This window comes from Pelecanus crispus, chromosome 8 (assembly GCF_030463565.1).
Source record: "Pelecanus crispus isolate bPelCri1 chromosome 8, bPelCri1.pri, whole genome shotgun sequence".
NCBI lineage: Eukaryota > Metazoa > Chordata > Aves > Pelecaniformes > Pelecanidae > Pelecanus > Pelecanus crispus.
In genome coordinates this window covers 37,953,873-37,976,754 of record NC_134650.1, presented here as the reverse complement: position 1 = coordinate 37,976,754, position 22,882 = coordinate 37,953,873, and the positions used below count along the sequence as shown (strand labels likewise).

At 44.6% G+C, this 22,882-nt stretch overlaps 1 protein-coding gene across 2 annotated transcripts in view; it reads left to right on the top strand.

Moving 5' to 3' along the window:
- The window catches only part of WTIP (WT1 interacting protein), an 83,032-nt gene that overhangs the window by 15,797 nt on the left and 44,353 nt on the right, over nucleotides 1–22,882 (top strand). For both annotated transcript variants that reach the window (XM_075714874.1, XM_075714873.1), the window contains exon 2: nucleotides 16,190–16,291. In XM_075714874.1, coding sequence (XP_075570989.1) covers nucleotides 16,190–16,291 — 102 coding nt within the window. The remainder of the gene's footprint in view (nucleotides 1–16,189; nucleotides 16,292–22,882) is intronic.

The window sequence follows — 22,882 nt, the reverse complement described above, 5'->3', positions numbered from 1 at the left end:
TGCAAAGGCTTCTGCAAGGAGGTAGCTGCTCTGGTCCCTCAAGGTTGCTATGAATTTTGCTGTGATGTTTAAAACCAGAGAGGAAGAGGCATGTGGCGGCGCGGTGCGGGGGAATGGCTCTTCGGAGGGCGAGTCGTTCTGGGAGTGCCCACTGCGACTGGGCGACTCACCAGCATGTGCATTGAGGGAGCTGTTAAATTGATGTTCCTAGCCAATGTATAAAATGCAAGAGGGAACTTCAATTTGAAAAGGGAGAGGGGGGGCTGCTGAGAGCTCTAGCAAATATGAGGCAATATCTGCTTAAATTTTTGAGAAATATCTTATTTCACCTCTTATTATGAAGCTTACAACTGTGTGTTTGCCCCTGTTTTCTAGGCTTTTGCCTTATCAAGGCATTGTTCATTGGTCCAGAACTGCCAGCACCAGGGCTGAGCTGAAAGTGGCTGTAAAACCACTTTGTTTTTATTTTGAGCACAGAACCAAATGATAGGGGCACTGTGGGGAAATGTTAGGTTGTAAGTTTTATTTTGCTTATATGTGTTTTAAATTGGATTAAGACTGCAGCCACACTGCAGTGAGATTGATGGTAGTCTTCCCTTCTCAAAGGACAAGAACTACACATCCAGGTGGCAATCACTTGTAAAAACATCCCCCTAAACAGTAGACATTCCTGTTTTGAAGAAAGATCAGCTGCTGGGACTTGGGTACGCTGCTGGGCTTGGGTACGCTGCTGGTGCAGGCTCAGTTCCGCACACATCATTTCCACCTGTGACACAACTGTTCTGAAAAAAACTAGTTACCAGCCAGAAAAAGTATTCAGTAAGCCTGCGAACAAATTGTTGTTTGAATTCTTTGGACTGTGTGGCTTGCAGTTTCTCACCGAGCAGTTGACTTAAGGGAACAGAGTAAGCGTTGTCTTGGGGTCTAAAGTAGAGTGAGACTGACTTCAAGGTCAAGTGTGACCATTTCATAACAAACAGTCGCATGTTTGTTTTTATCCTGCAGCTCAGGGCCAGGGCACTAACTTTTAAGCCTGGGGGGGGCAGGAAAGGTGAGATAAGGTTGTTCTGTGCAGTCTGGAGTGTACATTTGAACAGAGAACAGTCCACATGCTTGATCCTAAATAGGAATAAATATTTCAAGTTTCCTTCCCTTAAAGAGCTCCAGGATCAGGTCATTGAGAAATAGTAGCAAGTAGTACACTGGGAGATACTATACAGGGAAAGAAGAGGTTGGAGGCTGGGGGACATCTAGTATTTCAGGTCTGAGTTGAAGGTCCTGTGGCTGTCGACAGATGCTTAGGTATTACATACTTCAGCAGGTAAAGGACTGAGATACCTGCCAGGATTTAAAGCTAGTACTGTAGAGGAACACAGCTTTTTTTCTAGGTACGAAGTAAGTTGCTCGGCAGACTCTTACGTGATATCACACATCTTCGCAGCATGTCTGTTGGTTCAAGGAAAGATAGGGAAAAGGATGCATGTTCATCCTGTGTTCTCCCTGCCAGAGGTTTGCGTGAGCTGTTCCTGTCAGCCTGAGTCACTGACACCACTGCAAGATAAAAGCTGTAGTTCCCATCAGATGAAAACCAATGGGGACCAACCATTTGTAGCAGTCACTTAGTTTTTCTTGCTTTGCTTGAAGAGACATCTCTGTCCTTCTGGCTGTGGTGGAAGACAACCAGAGAGGACTTTTTGTGACTGGTACTAGATTGAAACAGAATCTGTTTTAACTGAGGATAAACAATGATTCCTTCTCTAAATTGGACAAATAGCTCTTCTCCAGAAATGATAAAATCCTTCATCTTTCAAAGGCACCAGTGGGAGAAGCAGGGGACGTGTAGGCACCAGCTCAGTACTAACTCTGTACTTCACTCTTAACCTTACAGAGACAGCACAGTGGAGAGATTCTTCACAGATTTAGTAAAAGCTACCCTTATTTCCATGGATATAATTACAGAAGAGGCTAGATTCATCTGGAAACAAAGGCTCTAGTAATTAAAAAAAAAAAAACAGGCAACACCACATCCCCCAACAAATACACTAATTCTTTTAGCTAGTTTTCAAAAGAGAAGTTTTGTGTGTTGTTGGTTTTTGTTTGTTTGTTTTAAAGGGAACATTTACAAATGTATTGCTTAGTGGATACAGTGAAAGGGGAGATTCCAAAAGGGCTTTGCTGCAATTAAGGGAACAGTTGCATTAGATTGTGCTGCAGTGATTTAGCATGTGAGAAGGAAAATCCCAACTGAGTGATTTACACACTGATCCTGTATGTTTTGATGAAAGGTCAGACTCGGAAATGCATTTATGCTTATTTGGGAGTCTAAAGAGAATCCACTAGGGAGTTAAATCTCTAAGTAGGAGTTGGATGTGTAAATATTCACAGGTAGCTCTTTACTTACCCATGTCATTTTGTTGTGAATTTAGTTAGCAAAAGCTTTACTTGAAAACTGCAGTCTAGTCTCTACTTGTACCTGCGATAGGGGAGAGCATTCCTGTAGACTGTCCTGACTTAAGATATCACATATATACATTCTGTACCTTACTGACTTAAAGGAGTTATAAAGTAGCTAGGAAGAAGATAAAAGGGGTCCAGGAGAGCTGGTTGATTTTTCTTTTTTTCAAGGGTTGCTGTCTCCAAGCTCAGGAATGGTCCATCCTGACATGCAGGTAGTCAAGCAAGAGTGATAGGAGGCCTGCATGGATGAGCAAGGAGCTCCTAAGAAAGAAATGAAAAGGAAATGTATAATATATAGGAGGTGGGAGCAGGGACAAGTGACCTGGGAGGAATATAAAAACACTCTCTGAGCACAAACAGTTGGGGTTGGGAGAGCCAAGGCTCACCTGGAGCTGAATCTGATGAAAGATGTGAAGGGCAAGAAGCGCTTCTACAGGTGTATGAGCAAAAGGAAGACTAGGGAAAATGCAGAGCCGGGGTACTGGGGTGGCCTTCTGTGATGAAAAGCTTGGTGAATAAGGAGAGAGCAGTGGATGTTGCTGATCTCAGCTTTAGCAAAGCTTTTGATACTGTTGCCTGTAACATCCTTCTAGGCAAACTGGTGAAGTACAGACTAGATAAGCGGACTGTGAGATGGACTGAAAACTGGTTGAGCTGCAGGGCTCAAAGAGTTTTGACCAGCAGGACGAGGTCAAGTTGGAGGCCAGTCAGTAGTGGTGCTCCTCAGAAGTCAATAGTGGGGCCAGTACTGTTTGACATCTTCCATTAATTACCTGGATGATGGGACAGAGTACACCCTTAGCAAGTTTGCAAATTGTACTACAGTGGGAGGAGTGGTTGATGGACTAGGCGTATGTGTTGTCATTCAGCAGGACCTTGACAGGCTGGAGAAACAGGCTAGGGAGGAGCCTCATGAAATTCAACAAAGGGAAATGTGAAGTCCTGCACCTGGGGAGCAACAACCTGGTACAGTGGTACGAGCTGGGGGCCCAGTGGCTGGAAAGCAGCTCTGCAGAAAGGCCCTCTGGGGTCCTACTGAACATGAGCCAGCAGTGTGCCCTTGTGGCAAAGAAAGCCAACAGCATCTTGAGCTGGTGTTCAGACCCAACCATCTTGGATCATGGGAATACCAAAGCTGAATGCGTGCCCTGGATGTCTGCCTGGGAACTGGGTGCCCCCATGCTCCGTCCATGCACTGTATATCCCCAGTGTCTGGGCAGTTTGCCCACAAGAGCTGTGTCTAAACAGGGGAACACAGGGCCTGGAGGGTTTGGAGTGGGTTGTGTCGGCTTCTGTTGTGGGTAAGTCTCGGGTGGGAGAGGCACCAGCTCCCACCCAGTGCCCAGGCAGAAGGTCCCACTGCTGTGATGTGAGCCCACGGGGCAGCTCAGGTCTCATCTGGTCCTCCCAATAGCAGCCCCTCTGGTGCCCACTTCTCAGGTGGGCCTTCTGAAACTTAAAAGGCCACAAAACACCTACCATGTAGATCGTAATCAGATGTGAATTACCTTTTGTTGCTTTTGTCATGATCCTAATCTGAAACACTGCTTTAATAATAGGGAAAATATTGACCACTGATGTCGCACATGGGGTTTCCGCCGTCCTCTGTAACAATGAACAGACAGCGCAATTGAGGTGGAAAGGGTTGCCTCTCTTTATCGCTCCTCTGTGTTTTGCTGAGTATTTTAATTAAAACCAGATAGAGGAAAATTTGTCACACTGTTTCCAATTTTTAGTCATTTCACCTGCTGTTGAAAATTGCATCAAGACCTAACACTGAAGGGATGATGTAAAGAGGAATGAATGCTCCTTTTAGCTGCTATGAATAGAGGCTTCTCATATCAGTTAAGTGTTGACTTTATAATTACGAGAAGATTACACATTTCTGTTATTTTTTAGTTGGTCCTCTAAGACATAAATTAACTAACATTTCACCACTTTGTGTGACCTTTCAAAATGGAGAAGGGAGGTTTGGCTGATAAATTGTGTAAGATCACATTATTTGGAGATGTTTACTGTAACTAACAAAGTGGAAAATTACCTTCCTAACCCTTCAGTCTTTTCTGTCTGCTCTTTCCCTGATTTTGCAGTTCTTGAGTTTGCTTTCTGCTGCCTCTAGAAAGATTTTTAATGAATAATTGTCCTGGAGGTGTTTGCTCCACAACTGTGCTTTATTTGTATTTTCGTAAGTGTTGCTAAAAATTCAGCCACAACTCCTTTGCTGTCTGATGACTGTGGGTGGTGGAGCTGATGAGTGATGTCTGGGTGGTGGGATGGGTGGTGGGATGTCAGGACTGGGAGAGGAGAGCATCTTGCCTCTTGTTCGTCACTGAATTGAGTCTGGCATCCAGCTCCACAAGAAACAAGAGTCCATCTTCCAAAAGTCAGCTTAAAAAGAGGATGCCTTGCCAGCTTGGCATGGAGACAGTGAGCAGGGTGGGTGCGGAGAAGGCACCCAGTGCCAGTTCTGGGAACAGGCCTGCTGTGATGTGCAGTTGGGTCTCGCAGTGCTGGGGGCTGGTTGGCAGCTGCCAGTGTCTGTTTTGAGAAGACAAGACTCGTTAGGCACTGGGGCGCTGGTGCCAGCGCTACGCACAGTGATCATTTCAAAAGATAAATCCTTTCTCCCCTCAAGCAAATAGCCTTTGACATTTGCCACTGAGGCCAAAGTGTATTTCACTGTTTGCATCTCAGTGCCAAGTGCTATCGCAGGGCATGTGTTCTTTAATAGAGCGGCTTAGCGCTTTGGCTAAGTGGTTGCAGGTTTCTCCATAGAGATTATGGGCCAAGGGTTTGGTTGCAGGTGCAGTGGGCAGGTTGTGAAAAGAGCAGATGATGCCAAAACCGCATTATAGTTGGGGTTTGCCTTTTTTGCCAGGTCCTTTCTGATATAACTCACTGGTCAGCATCTTGTACTTTTTTTTTTTTCCACTCTGTGCCCAGCTTTTGCAGAGGATATAGGCACTTCTGCTGTTGGTGTGTCTATAAGAATATATAAAGTGGGTGGTAAAAAACCAAGTGTGTTTCTAGGCATGCAGTCTGCTAGCTCTGGATGATGGTTTATCACTAGCTGGGAAACAGTGTATAACCGAGTGCATAAGCAGAGTCTACTACGTGTACTTCTTAGTTGAGTGCCCGTTTCCCACTGTTTTCATCTGAGAAAACTAGCTCTACTCTTTTTTTCTAATTTTCCGACCTTTTATGCCCACTTTGTTCCCATTTTGTGTCAAGATGAGTGAGACGGGGCAAACCAGGGGAGAGGGGTGGTCCTGAGTGTCATGTTTGTGCATTTCTGGATCATTCGTTGTTACTAATTGGATGTGGATCAAGCGCATGTTCACATTTCTGTCGAATTAACCAGACGGACCACGTACCCCAGAGTTCATGCCAGCTGCTGGAGAGCAGACCGTTACCTGATCCAGAACCGACAATACCTGGTCCAGAAAAAAGTCAAAGCAGTCCAGACAGACAATACCTCTGACCCAGCAGCAAACCTGTCAATATGAAGTTAACCATCAGTACTTCACACTGTATGGCATCTTTTTATATGGTACTAAGAGTTGGAAAGCTGGATTTATTGAGTCATTGAAATGTGGCCTCATCTACTGCAGTGCTGCTGCCTGTCTTAGTGGAAGGTCACTGCTGAGCGAAGTGAGACCTGCCTGCTCCCATGGGTCTGAGCGGTGCTGGCTGGCCACAGCTGCCTTGGAGAGCAAGTCGCTGAAGGTGAAAGTGGAGCTCAGGTCCTTTCATGGTTATGCGAAGCTCAGAGTTACCCTCTTGTAAGAATCATTGCAGACAGGAATCTGTCTCAAGGCCGGAACAACCACCACTTGTCTGCTTTAGGTCTGCAGTGGAGAGCAGCCAATGCATGGGACTGCATAGGTCTGTAGAAGCCGCATTTTGCTGTGGAAGTTGGCAGCATGTTCATTTTCTGATTTTTACTTACCCACCCTCCCCTTGGATCCATAGGAAGGAAATGAGCCTACATATATAGCATGTAGTGTTACTGTTTCCCGGAGGTGGAGGAGGCAAAATTAGAATATCCTGTTTACATGTCGTTAGTGCTGTATTTGACCAGCTGTCCCAAGGGTTTTCCGCTTGCTAGATCAGGACAGGCTTTCCTTATGGTCTGAGAGTCTTCCTGTCCTACTGGAGTAGCAGAGTGTGGCTGCTTGCACTAGCGCTGAGCACCTGCCTGGACTGGGCCTTACAGCCGCGGAGGAGAGTGGGCTTTTCACTGTAGCCAGAGCAGGGAGGGTGAGGCTTGCCAGGATAGGTGCTTTAGAACTAAAATCTGTCATGAGCTGAAGGTGGGAGAAACCCTTGGCAAATGACTTTCTGAAATTGTTGTTCCTGCAGGATGTCCTTACAGGAAGGTACATCCTTCCCTCCCATGTTCTCAAAGCATCCTTGAGTCACTGGACTTGCAGTGACTGAAAAAGACCTGGTTCAGAGGGTTGAGGTGACAGAGGTGTTTAAGTCCTTTCCAGCTTTCCTTAAGCAAGTAGTTCAGTCTTTCTAAATAGCTTGGTATAATACCTACCTAGATGCATGCTTTTGTTTAAGCAAACCTATTTATACTTCTGGAAATGAGAAAAAAACCTCCATGCAGGCGGCGAGAACTAGCGAGCCAGTTGTCGGTGGCACCTTTGTGGGATGGGTGGTGGAAATGTGGGGCTGCTGTGGATGTGTAGTGCTTGGGTACTGCTTGTGGAAGGAGCTGCTCGATTTATAACCAAATGTGGTTACGTAATGCCGTGCCTTTTCCAGACTGTCATGCTCGTTCTGGAAATAGACCGTTATCTAAGAAAATAGAAAAGTGCACCTGGAAACTTTTAGGCTAGACCCTTGTTTAATCATGAACCCATTTTAAATATGTCAAGGAAGGCAGCTGTAATATATATGACCTTTTTCTGCCATATATTAGAGTGATGACTCATATGTGCAATGTCAGGAGAATGTAATGAAAAGTTTCTCCAACTTGATGTCTGTGCAGCTGATGTTTTCAGAACTGACGTGCTGTGGAGTTCAGGGTATTTGGGCTGCATTGTTGGTGCTTTCAGTATCCTGTTGTCACCTGGTTGCACAGATTTTTCTCAGCTGAAGCATTTAAATGGATTCTGTCTTTTCTATGTCATCTCAGAAGGTTTAACTGTCTCTGAAGACACACAGGTATCAGTGGCTCCCATTTCATACAGAAAAGAGCTGAGACAGCAGCTAAATGGTTTGCTAAAGACAACTAAGAAAGTCAAAACTGGAAAAGGGGGCTGGTACAGTAGAGTTGTTGGCTGGTTCTGTACCGTGATCATGGTCATTTATATAGGAAAATCTTCAATATGTAGATAGATATACTATTATTCATGTGTGGTATCAGTAAGCAGAAAGGAAAGGTGACGAAAATACAAGCTTTAGATGTTTCGTTTATTTTTTATTTACTGCAATAAAACTGTCTTGATGTCTTTAAACCTGCCACTGAAAACAGCTTAAATAAAATTTAGCAGGTCCACGTTCTGACTTGTGTTATGCCAGAGTAAATCTAAAGTAATGGTGTGGACAAGCATTGCATTCCAGAGCGCAGATGATCTCCAGTTGGTGCAACCAGCTAAATGAACTTGCAGAAATTAAAGCACTGGTAGAAATTGCAGTATCCATGTTAATAAAACCCCAAATGTTCATGTGTGAGTGCATTTGCAACCTGAATTTTTTTTTTGAGAAATCTCCTCTATCACGATCTGTGAACTGCCACTTCCTCTGTTGCCCATTATATTGGGGTACGCAGCGTGAAGGTCTGCCCTTTTCCTAAATCAGTGCGATCACCAGCGGCATTCAGCCCAGTTGTATCTCTACACCAGCTTCCCAACAAGAAATTTGCCCAGGAGCACTGGGGAGCTTTGCATGTTGGTATTGGATCTTTCTGGACTGAAACTAGGACCTGCAGGAGCATCACTTGCTTCTGCTGTCTGTGTGACCTCTGTGTATGTGTCTCTGTTGGGCTTGCCTGGTGACTCTGGATGTGGTGGTGCGTCCTCCTCTGCCAGCAGTTGTACAAGCTCAAGTTTTTGGTGGCCCTAGCCTGTCTTCACCTGATTGCTACTACCACTGTGCTAGAAATTTAACGTTCTTCAAATAGACTGAATTATTATGTGTGATCGTGCTCATTATGTTCCAGGAAAAATAAGCATGGTTTGAGCTGAAAGGCCTTGTTGACCTGGTCCCTGTGGGCTGTCAGAGGATGCGTGTCCACAGCGAGACATTCGGATGTTCAGCAGTGGAGGGGCAGTAGGACAGGGAAGGGGCTTTACAGACATACTTTTCCCTCCAAGCCATTCATTCCCAGTGGTCCTCTCCTTTACCCCCCCCACAGCTGTACCTGTCTCCTTGCTTTGCTAATCCCAGTAATCACAAGGTACTTTTAGAAGTAGGGTTTTCTTCTCTGGTTTTATTTTTTTGGTCAAGAATTCAGTTGCTAAAGTTATTTGCAAGTCCCCTTGTGCTGTGGGTGTCAACTTGAGCATGAAGCTCAAGCAGGCAGCTGAGTTCTGAATCACGACAAAGCAACCCAAAGCAGCACAGACAGAGCAGCCAGGAGAACTACTTGGTCTTCCAGTTCATTGCCTCGGTAGCAAAAGATCTTTCTATAAATGCCAAGTGAGAAGTATAAATCATCCTGGAACTGCCACGCACTAAATCAAGAAGCAGAGAAATGAATGAATATTTGTAAACCGAGTGCGAGTGTAACTAAAACACTGTGCAGAACAATAGGCCTGTGATATGCCTTGTGCCATCGGGAGGCTCCGCGGCGGAGTCGGAGATCCACACAAAGGGAAGTTATGCAGAGGCACGCTGGCTGTGGCCGAGGCAGGATGAACTCTGTGCAGATAGTGTCAGTAATTTCATGGTTCAGAGCAGTAATTTCACATACTGTATGAAGCAATAAGCATTTGCTGCACTAGCTTCAGGCTTTCACTGTGCCACTGGGTGGATCTACTTGAACAGCAACAAAAGCCTTCCAGTTTCCAGCAGCTGCTAAACAGAGCTGATAACCGGCTCCGATGACATCTCCCACTCCACAGTGCTGACCTAGAGCTGCTGGGGTTTAATTGACCAGCACAGACATGCCCTGGGCTCCTAGCTGTTAAAATACAAAGTCAGGGAGGGTGTGTTTGAGAGTTGTTTCTATGTTTCTACAGCCTTCTGTGTTCCCAGACTCTCACCCATCACCTCACCCTACATTTGAAACTCTGGAAAGTTTCTGACAAAATGGAACAGTCCATGTATGTACCAAAGCAAGTGGGAATAGGCTGAGGCTGAAACCTGCTGGCAGCGCTGATCCCTCAGGCAGGTAAAGCTCAGCTCCTGTGTCCTGACCAGCACTGTCGTTCCTGGAACTGGTCCCAGCGCCTCCCTTTGTGGCCATGACCTCTCCCAGCAGCTTTGTCCGATGCGAGCCGCAGCCTCGTTAAGCAATAGGCAGAGTGGAGGTAATGAAAGTTATTCCAGGAGCTGGAGTTAGAACCTAGAGCTTGCTTCTACAAAACTTCCAGTGAATGTGAGCTTCACTGTGTTTGTAACCAAACATAAATTAATCTTAAACTTTATTTTTTCTCAGTAAGTTCTACACATCTATCCCTCCTGCTCCAAGCCTGTATATTAATTGAGTCAAGCCCCCTGTAGGAGGCAGGCGCTGAAGTGATGATCTTTTTAAGTCAGCAGATATGTGAACCTAAGTAGTTTATTGGTGGGGTTTTTACCTTCTTTCCTTGAGGAGGAAAGCAAGGTCGGGGGCAATCTCAATAAGTTTAGCAATGACAGCAAAAACTTTCACTTTGCTTAAGCTGTGATTTGTGTTAGGTGTTGTGGCCCATCTTCCTCCAGTTTAACCTACTCCAACCTCCAGCACGGCCGCTGCAGGGAGCGTATGGGTGCTTGCAAGCCAGAGCTGGGGTCAGGTCCCTCCCGGCTGTGGCGTGCTGCGGTGCCAGGCATGGCTGGGCTGTGGCTTGGGAGGGGAGCTTAAAATGTTTACCTGAGCATTTCCTGCTTTTCTTAGTCTGTCATTTTCAACCTTAATTCAAGTTGTGGTGTCTTCTGATCTTCCCCTGGGGGAGAGGGCAGTGCTGGTAGCTTACGCAGACAGTCCCTCCATTGCTCTATCACAAGACAACTTAGGCCAGGTCTTCGTGTAGTTGTTACGTTGCTGCTGAACGTGTCCAGGATATATTTATTTATTTATAACTCGTACATACCGGTTTTTATTTTATGTTGGGTACTCAAGCCTTGGTACACTTGCCAGGTATCCGCCAGGTGGCAAATTAAAGACCTCCAGCAAGAGCTACCCATGGTGGCGAGGGCTGGGAGGGTTTCCCAGGCTGCCTCCCTCGTTCCTGCCTGGCTGCTGGGAAGAGGCTCTGCCCCTGCGCCCTGTGTGGATGCCTTGTTTCTTCTGTCTGCCTCTGACTGCAAGATAACATGTGTGTTGGAAGATCCCTGCTCCTGTGGTTGTTGGAAGGAAGGGAGCATTTTTCTTGCCTGAAGTCCCCTCTCAGCATCCAAGCTGCTGCAGTCCAGGATGTCTGCACAGTAGCTGCCGTCAGCCCAAGCGGGTACTGCTGCGGCGGTGGCACAGCTGCCCAGGGTCGGGGCAGCTCTGATGCTTCACTGTGGTCTTTTGCTGTCTAAGAGAAGAAAAGGGAATTTTGCAGCAGCCCAGCGTGATGTTCACCCGCCCTTTTCCCAGCACTGCAGCATGAACAGAACTGCAGAGGCAGGGAGGGAGTCATTTGTGCCATATGTTAGTTGTTAATTTTAGCTTTACCATAACTCTTGACGACAGGGCTTGGTTGTTTCCTACTGTAGGCAGCATGTAGCAGTTATCCTGGAGATACGGTGTGGCTGTAAGACAGTAAAGCTGCAGCTCATCCCTGAGCTGTGGCGTGCTGTCAAGGAATGCGATAGCCAGATTCCCCCTCTGACTCGCACAGCTGCTGCATACTGAAGTTGAGAGGCCATATGATACCATTTTTCTTGCATTTGTGCTAGACTCTTGACTTCAGGTTAAGTGAGGATGGCATTAGGCACAGGCTGAGTTCCACATGTGTCTGAGGACAAAGCTTGGCCAAAAAGTGGTTATGTATCTGCCATTATATATACTCCATTTAACCTTTGCCTAGTGCCTTGTTCCCAATGCTGGGTACCTGGTGAAGTCTGTTAAGTACCAGCCTGCACTGGTATGGTCAAAAGAGTATGCCAGGATTTGATGTACAGGTCCCAACTTCTTCTAATGCGTAGGCTGCTACAGGGAACTCTTACAAGTACATTATAGCAGGCTGAACAAAAATCGGATAGCTTTAATGTTTTCTCTAGGTTGTTCCCGATACCTTTGCTTGTTGTAATCCATTACATTCGGTCTCTTGAGTCTAGAGCAAAACAAGGGACTACATCAGAAGATACTTGCCTTATTCTCTCCTGGTGCTGATGTTAGCTTTTTGCTCATGCATGAGTTACCCAGAGAGCATTGTGCTTCTGACGGGTGTGTTGCTGTACGGTGCTGGAGGCCTGCCTGGCTGCGTCCAGAGATGTTGTTCTAACCAACATGGTCAGGCTGAGCAAAGTGAATTGGTTAAAGGTGTGGGCAGTGCTGGCGATGTGCTGTAGCTAACTCCAGCAGGGAGTCTCTGGGAGCTCCTTCTCTTTCTAGTGTCATTTTTGTTGGTGGTCTTTTGCCATGGTCCACAGAGTGTGTTTGTTCAGTCTCTACTCTCATGTTTGGTTAAACACTATGTGAGGATGCACACATCTCTTCACCACAGCGAAGGAACACTGTGATGCTGTGCTCCCGCTCAGCCAGCCTTTATGCAAACTTTGGGTACATGCAACATCTTATAACATCTTTTTCTAGCCAAAGAGAGACACCAGATCTGTAGGAGAGCTGATGACTTGGGTGGAAATGCAACAGTTGATGTGTCAAAGAACTGGAGGCACAGTTGGCTGCTTAGAATAGAGGTGTTGGGAGGGGCAAGGAATCATATAAATGCTGAAGCAGTTGATCTGAAGTCATGTCAAGTGAAGTGTCAGAAACGAGACATGCTTGCTTTATAACAGAACATTCTTCATAGGCAGTTTAACAAGCTTTGGAATTAAATCTGGGGGGAAAAAAAAAGTGATATAGCTGTTATGTCAAGGCTTTCACAAGCTTGCAGTGTGCAGTCTGGGCTGTGACTGGTGGAAAACCAGACCTGAACAGCCATGTAATCAGTGCTTTTCCTAGGCAGTTATGAGCTCACACTATACTTGCACCACAGCTGCATATATATTTTCTAAAATACACTTTTGGAATTTTACATGCACTTTTTTAGTATGCTAATCATCTCTGTGGTCATTCATTCCTGGAGTTAATGACTAGTCTCTTAGAGAAAATGAGTTAACAAACTGACAGCTGCTCATAACGAGTCGCTTGCTACAGAGGCCAATGTAAGTTTAACATCCACCATAAATCCTTCTTTTTCTTCTGATGGTTCAGTGGAGCAATGGCAAAGAAATGAGGCAATAGCTTCATTTATCAAAGCATTTCATAGCTGCAGTAGATTTGTGTATGAGAGCTCATGGACAGAAATGCCAGAGAATTACAGACTGTGGATTTCTGCTTCTCTGAGTAATACTAAGTGTAAATGGGAAAACGTAGATCTCTCACTGTAACCTCACAGTCAGACAGACTGTCAATAGCTGCCAGTCCCGGGTACATGGTTGGCATAAAAAGATGGGCAAGAAGGGTGAAGATAGCTGGGGAGCTCTGAAAGGGCTCTCTTCTGGCTCCACCGCAAAGAGCAAACAGAAACGTCGTACCAAGACCTGACGCTGAAGTGACAGGTTGCTCATTTCTGGTGTGAGCCCCACGTTCTCTGCCGTGTGTGCAACCCCTCCTGCCCCAGGCCCAGGAGGGACCAGGGTTATTGCAGAGCTCGTGCTATGTGATGAGACGGAGCAGGTTTGTGGATGCTGTGCTGTTGCTGGGAGCAATTCCGGCAGCTGCTGGCTGATGGGATGCCTTTTCTGATCACAGTGTCCACAGTAATCAATAACCATCTTTCATCAGCAGTTAACCATTAACTCATGGCAAATAGCAGACTTTTTTCATAACCTTTGGATACAAATAAATAAATAGATGTAGCAGCTGCTGCATACTGAAGTTGAGAGGCCATATGATACCATTTTTCTTGCATTTGTGCTAGACTCTTGACTTCAGGTTAAGTGAGGATGGCATTAGGCACAGGCTGAGTTCCACATGTGTCTGAGGACAAAGCTTGGCCAAAAAGTGGTTATGTATCTGCCATTATACATACTCCATTTAACCTTTGCCTAGTGCCTTGTTCCCAAGGTGTGGATAAAGCAACAAATATTCTGAAATTCCCATTTCCTATACCAGAGCAGAGCTGGCCTAAGGACCAGCATTTTCTTAATACTTTGTTTGCAATGAACTGATGGACCTAGCTGGCAGCTAGTTTGTATCACAGGTTTAGCTTGGGACATTGGTATCTGTTAATAGTAAAGTTATAGTTCCTGCTTCTCTGGAACACTGCAATCATGTTTAGGATTAAAAAAATAACAATCTATTATTAATAGATTTATTGGGGTTTTTTAAGTTATTGTTTCATTTGGCAAATGTGTTCATGGCCCAAAATGGCAACATTGTGCCAGGATGTTGAGCTAGTTGAATGGAAGGCTAATCTCTCTCCATGATTTGAAATGGGGAGTTAAAGGCATAAACACCAAGAAACCCATGATTTATAAAAGGTCTTTCCATTTCAGTATTTGAATATTAGTAGCATAAGAAGATTTTTTTTTTTTCCTTCAAATACTTTTTTTTTTTTAACTTGACTGAACCCATTTAAACTGATCGCACTACACAGCCCATGCAGGTGGCTGTGTTAATGCTGCACTGAACTGAAGCAGTTTGGCTTTAGAAATGGGGTTTAAAATGTGTGTTGAATAGCTTGAGGTGTGGGGCAGAGATGTTCAAAGGCATCGTGTTGTCTATGACTCTTTCCTTGTTGAGAGCCCGGGTGAAGTCTCAGCTGTATTGCTGGGCACTGCAGGTGCCAGGTTTTCTCATCTCCGTACAGCTACCTGCCAGGGACAGGTGGCATTTCTGTCTCGGTGGCATGGCAGCTCTCGCCAGTTCATATACTGGGAATGAATAAAAGCAAAACCTATGGAAACTGAACCGCTTAGTTAGCTTAACTTTGTTCTTTCTTCTATTAAAGTTTCTACCAGTTCATAATATGCTAATTCGTGTGTGTCCCCCCCCCCCCCCCCCCCCCCCCAAGCAGCTTGCATTTGTATTTTCTGTGTGTTTATGTGTATAAAATGCTCACAGCACAGCAGGGGAGAATTCTGGATGATTAAAGCCCGATTTTGTAGTTCTCGAGTTCCTAGACTCTTAAGTATATTAGCAGTTTTGTTGATGCTAATGATTAATGCTAAGCTTGTACGTGCATTTGTAGAAACAGCACGTGGAGCACAGCAGCTTCATTATAGATTTGTATGAGGCAAAAATCTCAATTTTTATTTTCTACTGTAGAGTTTTAAAAATTGCACAGCCTTGTCTTGAGATGTACTGTCCTGCTACAATCGAATAGAGACCAATGGACAACTCAGAAAAACTGAAAATCAGTGGTCCTGAGTATGTGACAGAAGGACATAAATTCTCTAACATTTTGTTTCCTCTTCATGGGGATACAGAAGCAATGTGATTCTTGAATTACCTCCCTGCCCTGGTTTGAATATAGAGAGGTTATGCATAGGTAGAAATAAATGTATAGGCAAAAGACTCTTAAAGCTGTAACTATGAGGGAAAAGCTTTTTAAAAACAAACAAAAAACCACCTCAAAAAACCCTCTTCATATAGACAGTATTGAAATCACGACCTTTCCTGTGAGTCCGCTGTGTGTGGAGCTAACCACTGACTTTGCTAGTGCTCCATTGCCTCTTTGTACTTTGGTCTCATGTGGACTTCATGGGAGTCATCCCTGGCATCACCAAGAGCAGGCTTGGGCAGAGAAGGTGAATTTCTGACCCCACTGAGGCAAAACTGCCAGCCAGAATTTTTGCCCGTAGACCATAAGGAAGGTAGAAGACTTCTCTTCTGTTTTATAAGGTGCCAGGTTACGTTTATGAGGTTACATACTACTATTCATGGAAAGTTAAACAATTATTAAATGTGACTGACAGACCCATTTTCCCAGTACTGCACAGCTTCCACCATGGTCCAGCGCTGTTGATGTTGCATTGCTGGAGAGGGGCAAAGAGAATTCTTTTGGTTTTGGACTGAACTGTTGTTTTATTAGTGATTATTGAATGTAATGTGGTGGAGCACCTAGCTGTGAAGGTCTCCCTAAATCATTTCTTGGGCAGAGTTATTTCCAGGGAGCGTGCAGACTTTCTGTCCTCTCGTTGCACCTGCCTCCTTTGGATTTCTGTCTTTAGCCAGCCTCAGTCTCCATGCATTGAAACTCCAGCAGAGGCTTCTGCCCCCGTTATTTTAGGTTAACTTCCATGCATTTGTTTCACTCAAGCTGCCTGCACTGTCTTGGGTACTTGAATCTATTCAGGGTGAGGAGCTCATTGATTTAGGGCCTGATGGGTGGTATCGTGAGTGTTACGAATCAACAGCCTGGAGGTGTTTGTAGGAGCTGTGGAGGATTCTAACTTTCATTCTCTTTCTGCTTTGTAGGTATTTGTATAAAATGTGGAAAAGGTGTGTATGGAGCGAGCCAGGCTTGCCAAGCAATGGGTAACCTCTATCATACCAACTGCTTCACGTGCTGCTCTTGTGGTAAGTCAGATCTACCATAGCCTTATTAAGTGTCTTCCTTTTGTAATACATATTCCTGTAGCAACCAGTGTACAAAGTGAGATCTCATCCTGCCTGCTTCCTGAGGCAAAATTCCCATGCAAGACTCCAGCTTCAAAAGTTGTTTTTTATTTGCCATCTGTAAGTGTTCAATGGTGTTTTCTTAAGCAACAGCCCAGAAAAGTAGTATTTGGTTGTTTTAAAGGCTGCATTTACAAAATGGCTTCAACCTGGCCATTATAAGCACTACGTGCCTTAAATCACTTGTGTTTATGGAACTGTAATGTGCATTTATCATTTTTACAGAAAAACGATAAAACTTGTGTAGTCAAAACCATGTTTTCCTTCCCTTCCTATTTGCAAATGCAACTCTAGTCAAGCATGTATATTTGTCACTTCTGTATACACATAACGCTCAAAAATTGTTCTCATGTTTGAATGTGATGAGAACAAATAGAAACTGCATGTTGAGACACCTTAAGCTATTACAATATTTTATTTTTGTAGAGGAAAACTTGCAAGTAAAACACTGTCTCCTACTTGCTGTTCTCGGGACCCTTTTAGGTTTCTCTTTTAATCTGAATGCATCTGAAAGTGGTGCATTCTGTACGTGATTTGGGGAAGTCATGTCTTCGCCAGGGGACACAGGAATTGGAAAATTCAGGGCAGCACTTTGAGAAGCGTTTGCCTTAAGTCAAGCGTTGTGAACTTACGCTGGAAACTTCCTCAGTATCTTGTCTGTAACTGCTGAGAGCTCACAAATTCCCACCGAGTTCAAGGGAAGTACGAGAGCTCAATTTCCAGGAGTCAGGTAATTTTTCTTTTTATTTAGGTTCCTAATATATGAAAATATTTGTCTGGATGTTGAAGATCTTGTTGCAATACATATACACAGCAAAAGATTTACTCTGAGCAGAATATGCCGAGCACAGATTGTTTATAAAAATGATTAATTAAGGATTAGAAAAAAAAAGAGTAAAAGATTATTGGCATAGAATCAAATAAGTTGATAATGAAAAGACCATTGTAAAGTTCACTTGTGAAGGGAGAAGTCTTTTCTTTTCTCCTGAGATTTGTATAGATCAATATTGGTTTAAAGAAACCTACAACCTGAATGTAGAATTTAGTGACCTTTACAGATGACTCTGGACCATTACCAAGTTCTAGAATAAACTAATGTCAAAGCTTCAGGGATCACTCTTGACTTCGCTCAAGTCTGACACTGAATGAGTAGCTATTTTGTTGGCTACCAAAGTGAACAGCATGCTACTTAGCAGAGGATTAAAAAATATGATACCGGATAATATCTATCCACTCATCACCAACATTAACCTAACCTAATTGCATGGGTGAATTCCAGCTTCCTCTTTGGGGCAGGCGTGGTTTTTTTTAAGTAGTTAGGATGCGTGTTTGCTACCACAGAGATCTGTACACAGGTCACTCTGTTCCTCGGAAGAATGTATAAGGGCTGAGGAATGTATTTTAACAGCAAAATACAAACCCAACTTAATTATTCAAAAGCACAACAAGCTTTTCTGACTGTCCTGGTGTGGTGTGTGTGGCCAGTGTACATCTACCATAGGGCGACTTGAGACATGTCCGTTCGGAGCGTAGTTTTGCCCCACCCCACAGTGCCGGTGGAATTTTGTGATTCACACAGCTTTCCGTGAGTCACGCACACGCAGGAGGAAAGGGTGCTCCAGGTTGTCTTCTGAGCTGCTCGCTGTACTGCTCGTGGGCTGGAGGGCCCAGCTATCATCCGCCAGGATGTTTTGCAAGCAAGAAGGGTTTGGATTTCCTTCTGTCTGCAACCTCTGATACAATCCCATCAAAAGGGGAACATGTGGGGACTTTCTTATGTCAGGCACCGAAAAGGTGGATGTGCTGCTAACGTGACAGTAGTGCCTGAGTGCAGGTAAAAAAAACTCGATCAAAACTTAGGTTCAGCCACATGCGACTGCGAGTCAAAAGCAGAGCTTTTCCTCTCAACTCAGCTCCAAAATAGTATCACAGTGAGCATAGCTGGAGAGGGAGTGTTGGATTAACTCTTTGGTTTCCCGCTTTAGTTGGGGCTGCACGGTCCTATGGAAAACCAGACTGATTCAGGACAGTGCCAGTAGATCCACACCTTGGGAACGAGGCAGGCATCCCATCTATGGGAATTGCGTTCTGGAGCGTGCTGCTGAAAAGGCTTTACAGGACCTCTTGTACAACCAACCAAACGCAAACTTCTCGCAGTACTGCAGTTTATGAACAGGGAGTTCATTTTACCTTCTGTGTGACATTAGTGGGACCCAGGTGAGAATTCTGAGCTCTAGTTTTGGTGCCCACCTTTAAAGAGATGAGGAAAAACTGGAGAGAGTCCAAAAGGAGTTACACAGATGACTAAAGGCTGAAGGAAAGCTAATCATGAGAGCCCGGTGTATTTTGGGTATCAGAAATGATGGGAGGGACATGTGGCTGGAGCTCGTAAATACTTTTACCAGAAAACAGCATTAGAAAGCGGTCTCATACATACTAGAGACAAACACAAGAGGGATCTTTTCTGGAGGCTGGAATTCCACAATTCAAATAGAAAATCAAAGACAGTTTTTATACAATGAGGATGATTAACTGCTGGAAGGAAATAGCAAGAGAAGCGGCAGATTCTCTATTCTTTGTTTTCAAATTAAGACCAAATGTCCCTTTGGAAAGTGTTTAAGTTGAGCCAAGCTTTTAGATTCAATACATAGGTAACTGGGTGATCATTAATGACCTTTGTAGGCACATGGACTAATGCTCCTTTGGAGCCTTTGATAGGAGAGTGGAGAAGTACGTTAGTACTCTCTGCCTAAAACAGTTCCTATGCACTACTTGCTATGTATACTTAGAAATCTAAGATAGAGTAGGAGTGCAAGCTTGCCTTTCTTTTTTTTTCCCAAATAACAAGAATGAGCCAAACTCTCCTCCAGCAGTTATGTCTTTCTTTCAATATAATGAATCTAGAAGTAGAAGGTAGTAACCAAAGAAGATAAACTCTGTAGCTGAAGACATCTGATTTAGGTAAGGGCCCAATATTTAACCAGCTACAATTAAAAAACTTAAAAAAAATTAAAAAAAGTGGTAATGAGTGGTGGAGCTTCCTAGGGCCTCGTTGCAGCACTCAGCAGTGAGTATTTTCAGCTCAGCAAAGACAAGTGCATTTATGCAGAGAAGTGGGGAGAGACCCTCAGTAGGAAATTCTGCCCAAGTCAGAGTCATTTCTTAGGTGCTTCTTTGAGTTTAACTTTGGTTTCAGTGCCAAGTGCCATCTGACAGGGTGTCCTGGTTGAAAAGGGCAGCACATGGCAGAGTGGGCCATCCTGTGCCTTCCAGGGAGCATATAGTGCTAGCCCCGGTGCTGTCCTTTTTGACTCCCACCATCATCTATCACACCATTGCTGGATGGTTTGCATGGCTTGTAATTAAGAGGAAAACCTAAAATATGTTCACAGATGCAGGCACCTCTATGAGGACTGCAGCCTTGCTAGTGTAGAAGTGTGGGGATGCAAGGATGGATTCTCAGGGCTTTTCTGCAGCGATGGTGGTTAGCTCTTGAGAACATGAATGCAGAAAGATGAGGAAATATTTCAGAGGTACAGTAAATAAACAGGAGACTTCTGTCCCCTTTAGACATTTTGGTAAAATGCTCAGATGGTAAATCTCTTCATTGTCTTCCTAGGTTCTGGCAAATTTTAGGTAAAACTAAGTAATATATTGGTTCAGAGTTGTACAGGATCTCCTCAAAAAAAGGAAATCTTGTCAGTGAGCTGAGGTCAGAAGAAGAATGGAAAGGAAAAGTAAATGACCTACCTAACAGGCACATTTTATGAATGTTTTAAAATAAGATGCTGCATTTCTGCCTCTTTAGTGTGTTCAATGGGCTTTGGACAGTTGAGCCTTGCTCCCATAACTGAGCAAGTTCAGCATCTCAGAACTTTGCTCTGTCAGTTAGTTTTTGTTATGTCTCTGTGTAAACCCCTGTTGCTTTCTGCAAAAAGCCATGCTCTTCAGACAGCTTTTTTTTCAGAGGTCAGATAATTCTTTTTAGGTAATGTAAAAGCCAAGGCGATCTGGTTTCCTTGGGATCAAATAGTTCAATGTAGATCTTTATCCACAATCTCTTAGAGAAAACAACTGAAGCTTGTTAGGATGGTTTTTAAATGTAGATTCAAATCCTCCCTCAGCCCTGACACCAGTGGAACCTCTTTTAGGCCTTGATTCAGCAAAACATTTAGACATGTGCTTAAATATGTTATATCACTCACATGTAAGCATGCTTTGCTGAATCTTAAATAACAGAGATGAATTCAGGCAACAACATACACTGTCCCTTCTGTTAAGTGTAAAATTTTAGTTTTGGCAGGAGTTCAGTTGCAGATTTTGCTTACGGAAGGCAAGAGCTGAAAAATGGCTGCCTGAAAAGCTCATCATCTCATTTCCCTTGGTAGTATTTCAGAGCATGACAGGATTTCTTGAAGAATAATTGCAATAATGCCAGATCGCTTGGGTGCTCTAAGTGCAGGTGATCAGTTGCAGGAATTAATGGGCTCTATTTGATACTCATTACAGAAGATAACTTATCAGGTGCCTCCAGTTTGCAGATCATAATGCTATCCACAGCATCATTTTAGGCTGAAAATTTTAATCCAGTGGCAATGATTGTAGAAACTGCAGTCAGATAAGTCTTTACAATGAGGAACATTGGTTTGTTACTTGTGACTCTGAGGGTGTAGGAGATGGGCAGGGAATGAGCTTTGCAGAGCTAAGGGATTAAAGTACTGTACTCTCAAAGCTGAGCTGTATCTCACCATAAAAACCAGGGTTCTGCTCTTTCACATGAAGGCAAATGTTTGAGCATGCCATTCATCTTTAATTTGCACTTCTGCCACTGGTTTTGAGGCACAGGAAATCAGCGCAAGATCAATCAGAAGCCTAAAGCAAACTGTATAATCCCAAAGGTATGCAGCTCCTTTCTTACCTGGTAGCTATTGATCAGCCTGGAGCGCTCACGGGGGTTTTGTGCAGCAGTTTGATTTTAAGGGACAGCTCATAAAGGTGTCGCAGCTGAGCTGATTACTGGCACCGCTGCTGCCGCCGCCTCAGCACCAGCCTTTGTGCGGACTCCACAAGCTCGTTGCTGCGAGCCTCTGGGAGAGGGATCGTGGCGAGGGCTGACAGCACTGCCGTTTTAAAAGGCCCAGGCGGGACAGCTGTAGCGGTAAGTCTTGTTCCCCTCAAGGTATAAAGAGCAGTTCCGAATTAGCCTGTGCCCTCCAACTGATGTGAAAGGGGAATTGGTTCATGGTTGCGGACACAACCTGCCTTTTCGCTCATATTGAGTCTCAGAGGCAACAGCTCCGTCTGACTGAGGCCGCTCAGGGCTACTGTATGTAGATATCTATTAATAGGAGGTTGCTCATGTCCTGGCTTGTAGGGAGAAGTTCCCTGTGACACTGGAAATGCTCCTTTGCGTATTTGCTGCCCCGGGCTGAACCTTTGTTTGCTCTTGGTGGTAGTAAGGCACAGAACATCTTAAGGGAGCTGTGTCCCTTCAGTGTATATTTATCAGCAGTTGGTGAGTTTTTAAAATACCCAAATTCCCAGTGGAAGGTTCATTTTCAATTCATATTTGTTCTGTCCCCACAGCGTATTTATAAGTTTGGCATGAGTCACTGTATCCAAATTGCACACTGCCAGTGCTTGCTTGGTAGTCTTAAATTAAGTAGCCTTAAATTAAACTCTCCGTGAATGTGATTTTCAGGTAGAATAAAAGGAAATTCAGTGTCAAATCTATGACCTTTACACTGTGTGTCCACCAGTGTTAAGAGTTGGTGATCACAGTGGTACAAATGTGTGTGTGTGTGTGTCGGTGGCTTTTAACCCTTAAGTGCCTCGTGGCTGACTTTTAGGTGGTTCAGTTGCAGGTTCAGTATCTGTTCATCTGACTGCCACCGCTTTATGCAACTGTTCTGAGCACCCCAAGGAAACACAGCAAGAACACTCAAGGGAGAGGAGCTAATGAGGAGCTGCGAGGGGTACATTGCTGTGCAGTGAAAGTCTGCTGGGTGGCTAATGTCCTTGCACGCTTTTCCCCGCTGTTTTCTAACCACATACTGCTGGACCGGAGCAGACTGGAATTTTGGGATTTTTGGTCTGTAATCCTGCCAGAGCCATTGGCTAATACCTGGTGCTCAGGGGAAGACAAGCCGGCGGGTGATTCAGTGCTGTACATGTGGGAACATTCCTCCCCGACCCCCGTGGCCTGGAGCGTGAGAGCTGGATGCCCTCAGCTTGCATAACTGCGATGGTTACTCATCCCCGACTCAGACCCCGCATTTGGACTGAATTCACAGCCACCTGAATGTTTGGTGGTTTCCAAGCCATAACTGGAGCTGGCAGTAGGTCCTGACGCGTTGCGTGCGGGGCAGTTATTTGAGGCGTGATTCACGGGAAAAGCCAAGCACTTTGCAGAGGTGTGAGTTTGGTTAGGAAAAAGGACCGAAGGATTTGCTGTATGTGCTGCTAAGACTGCGGTTTGTGTAGACGTGTAAT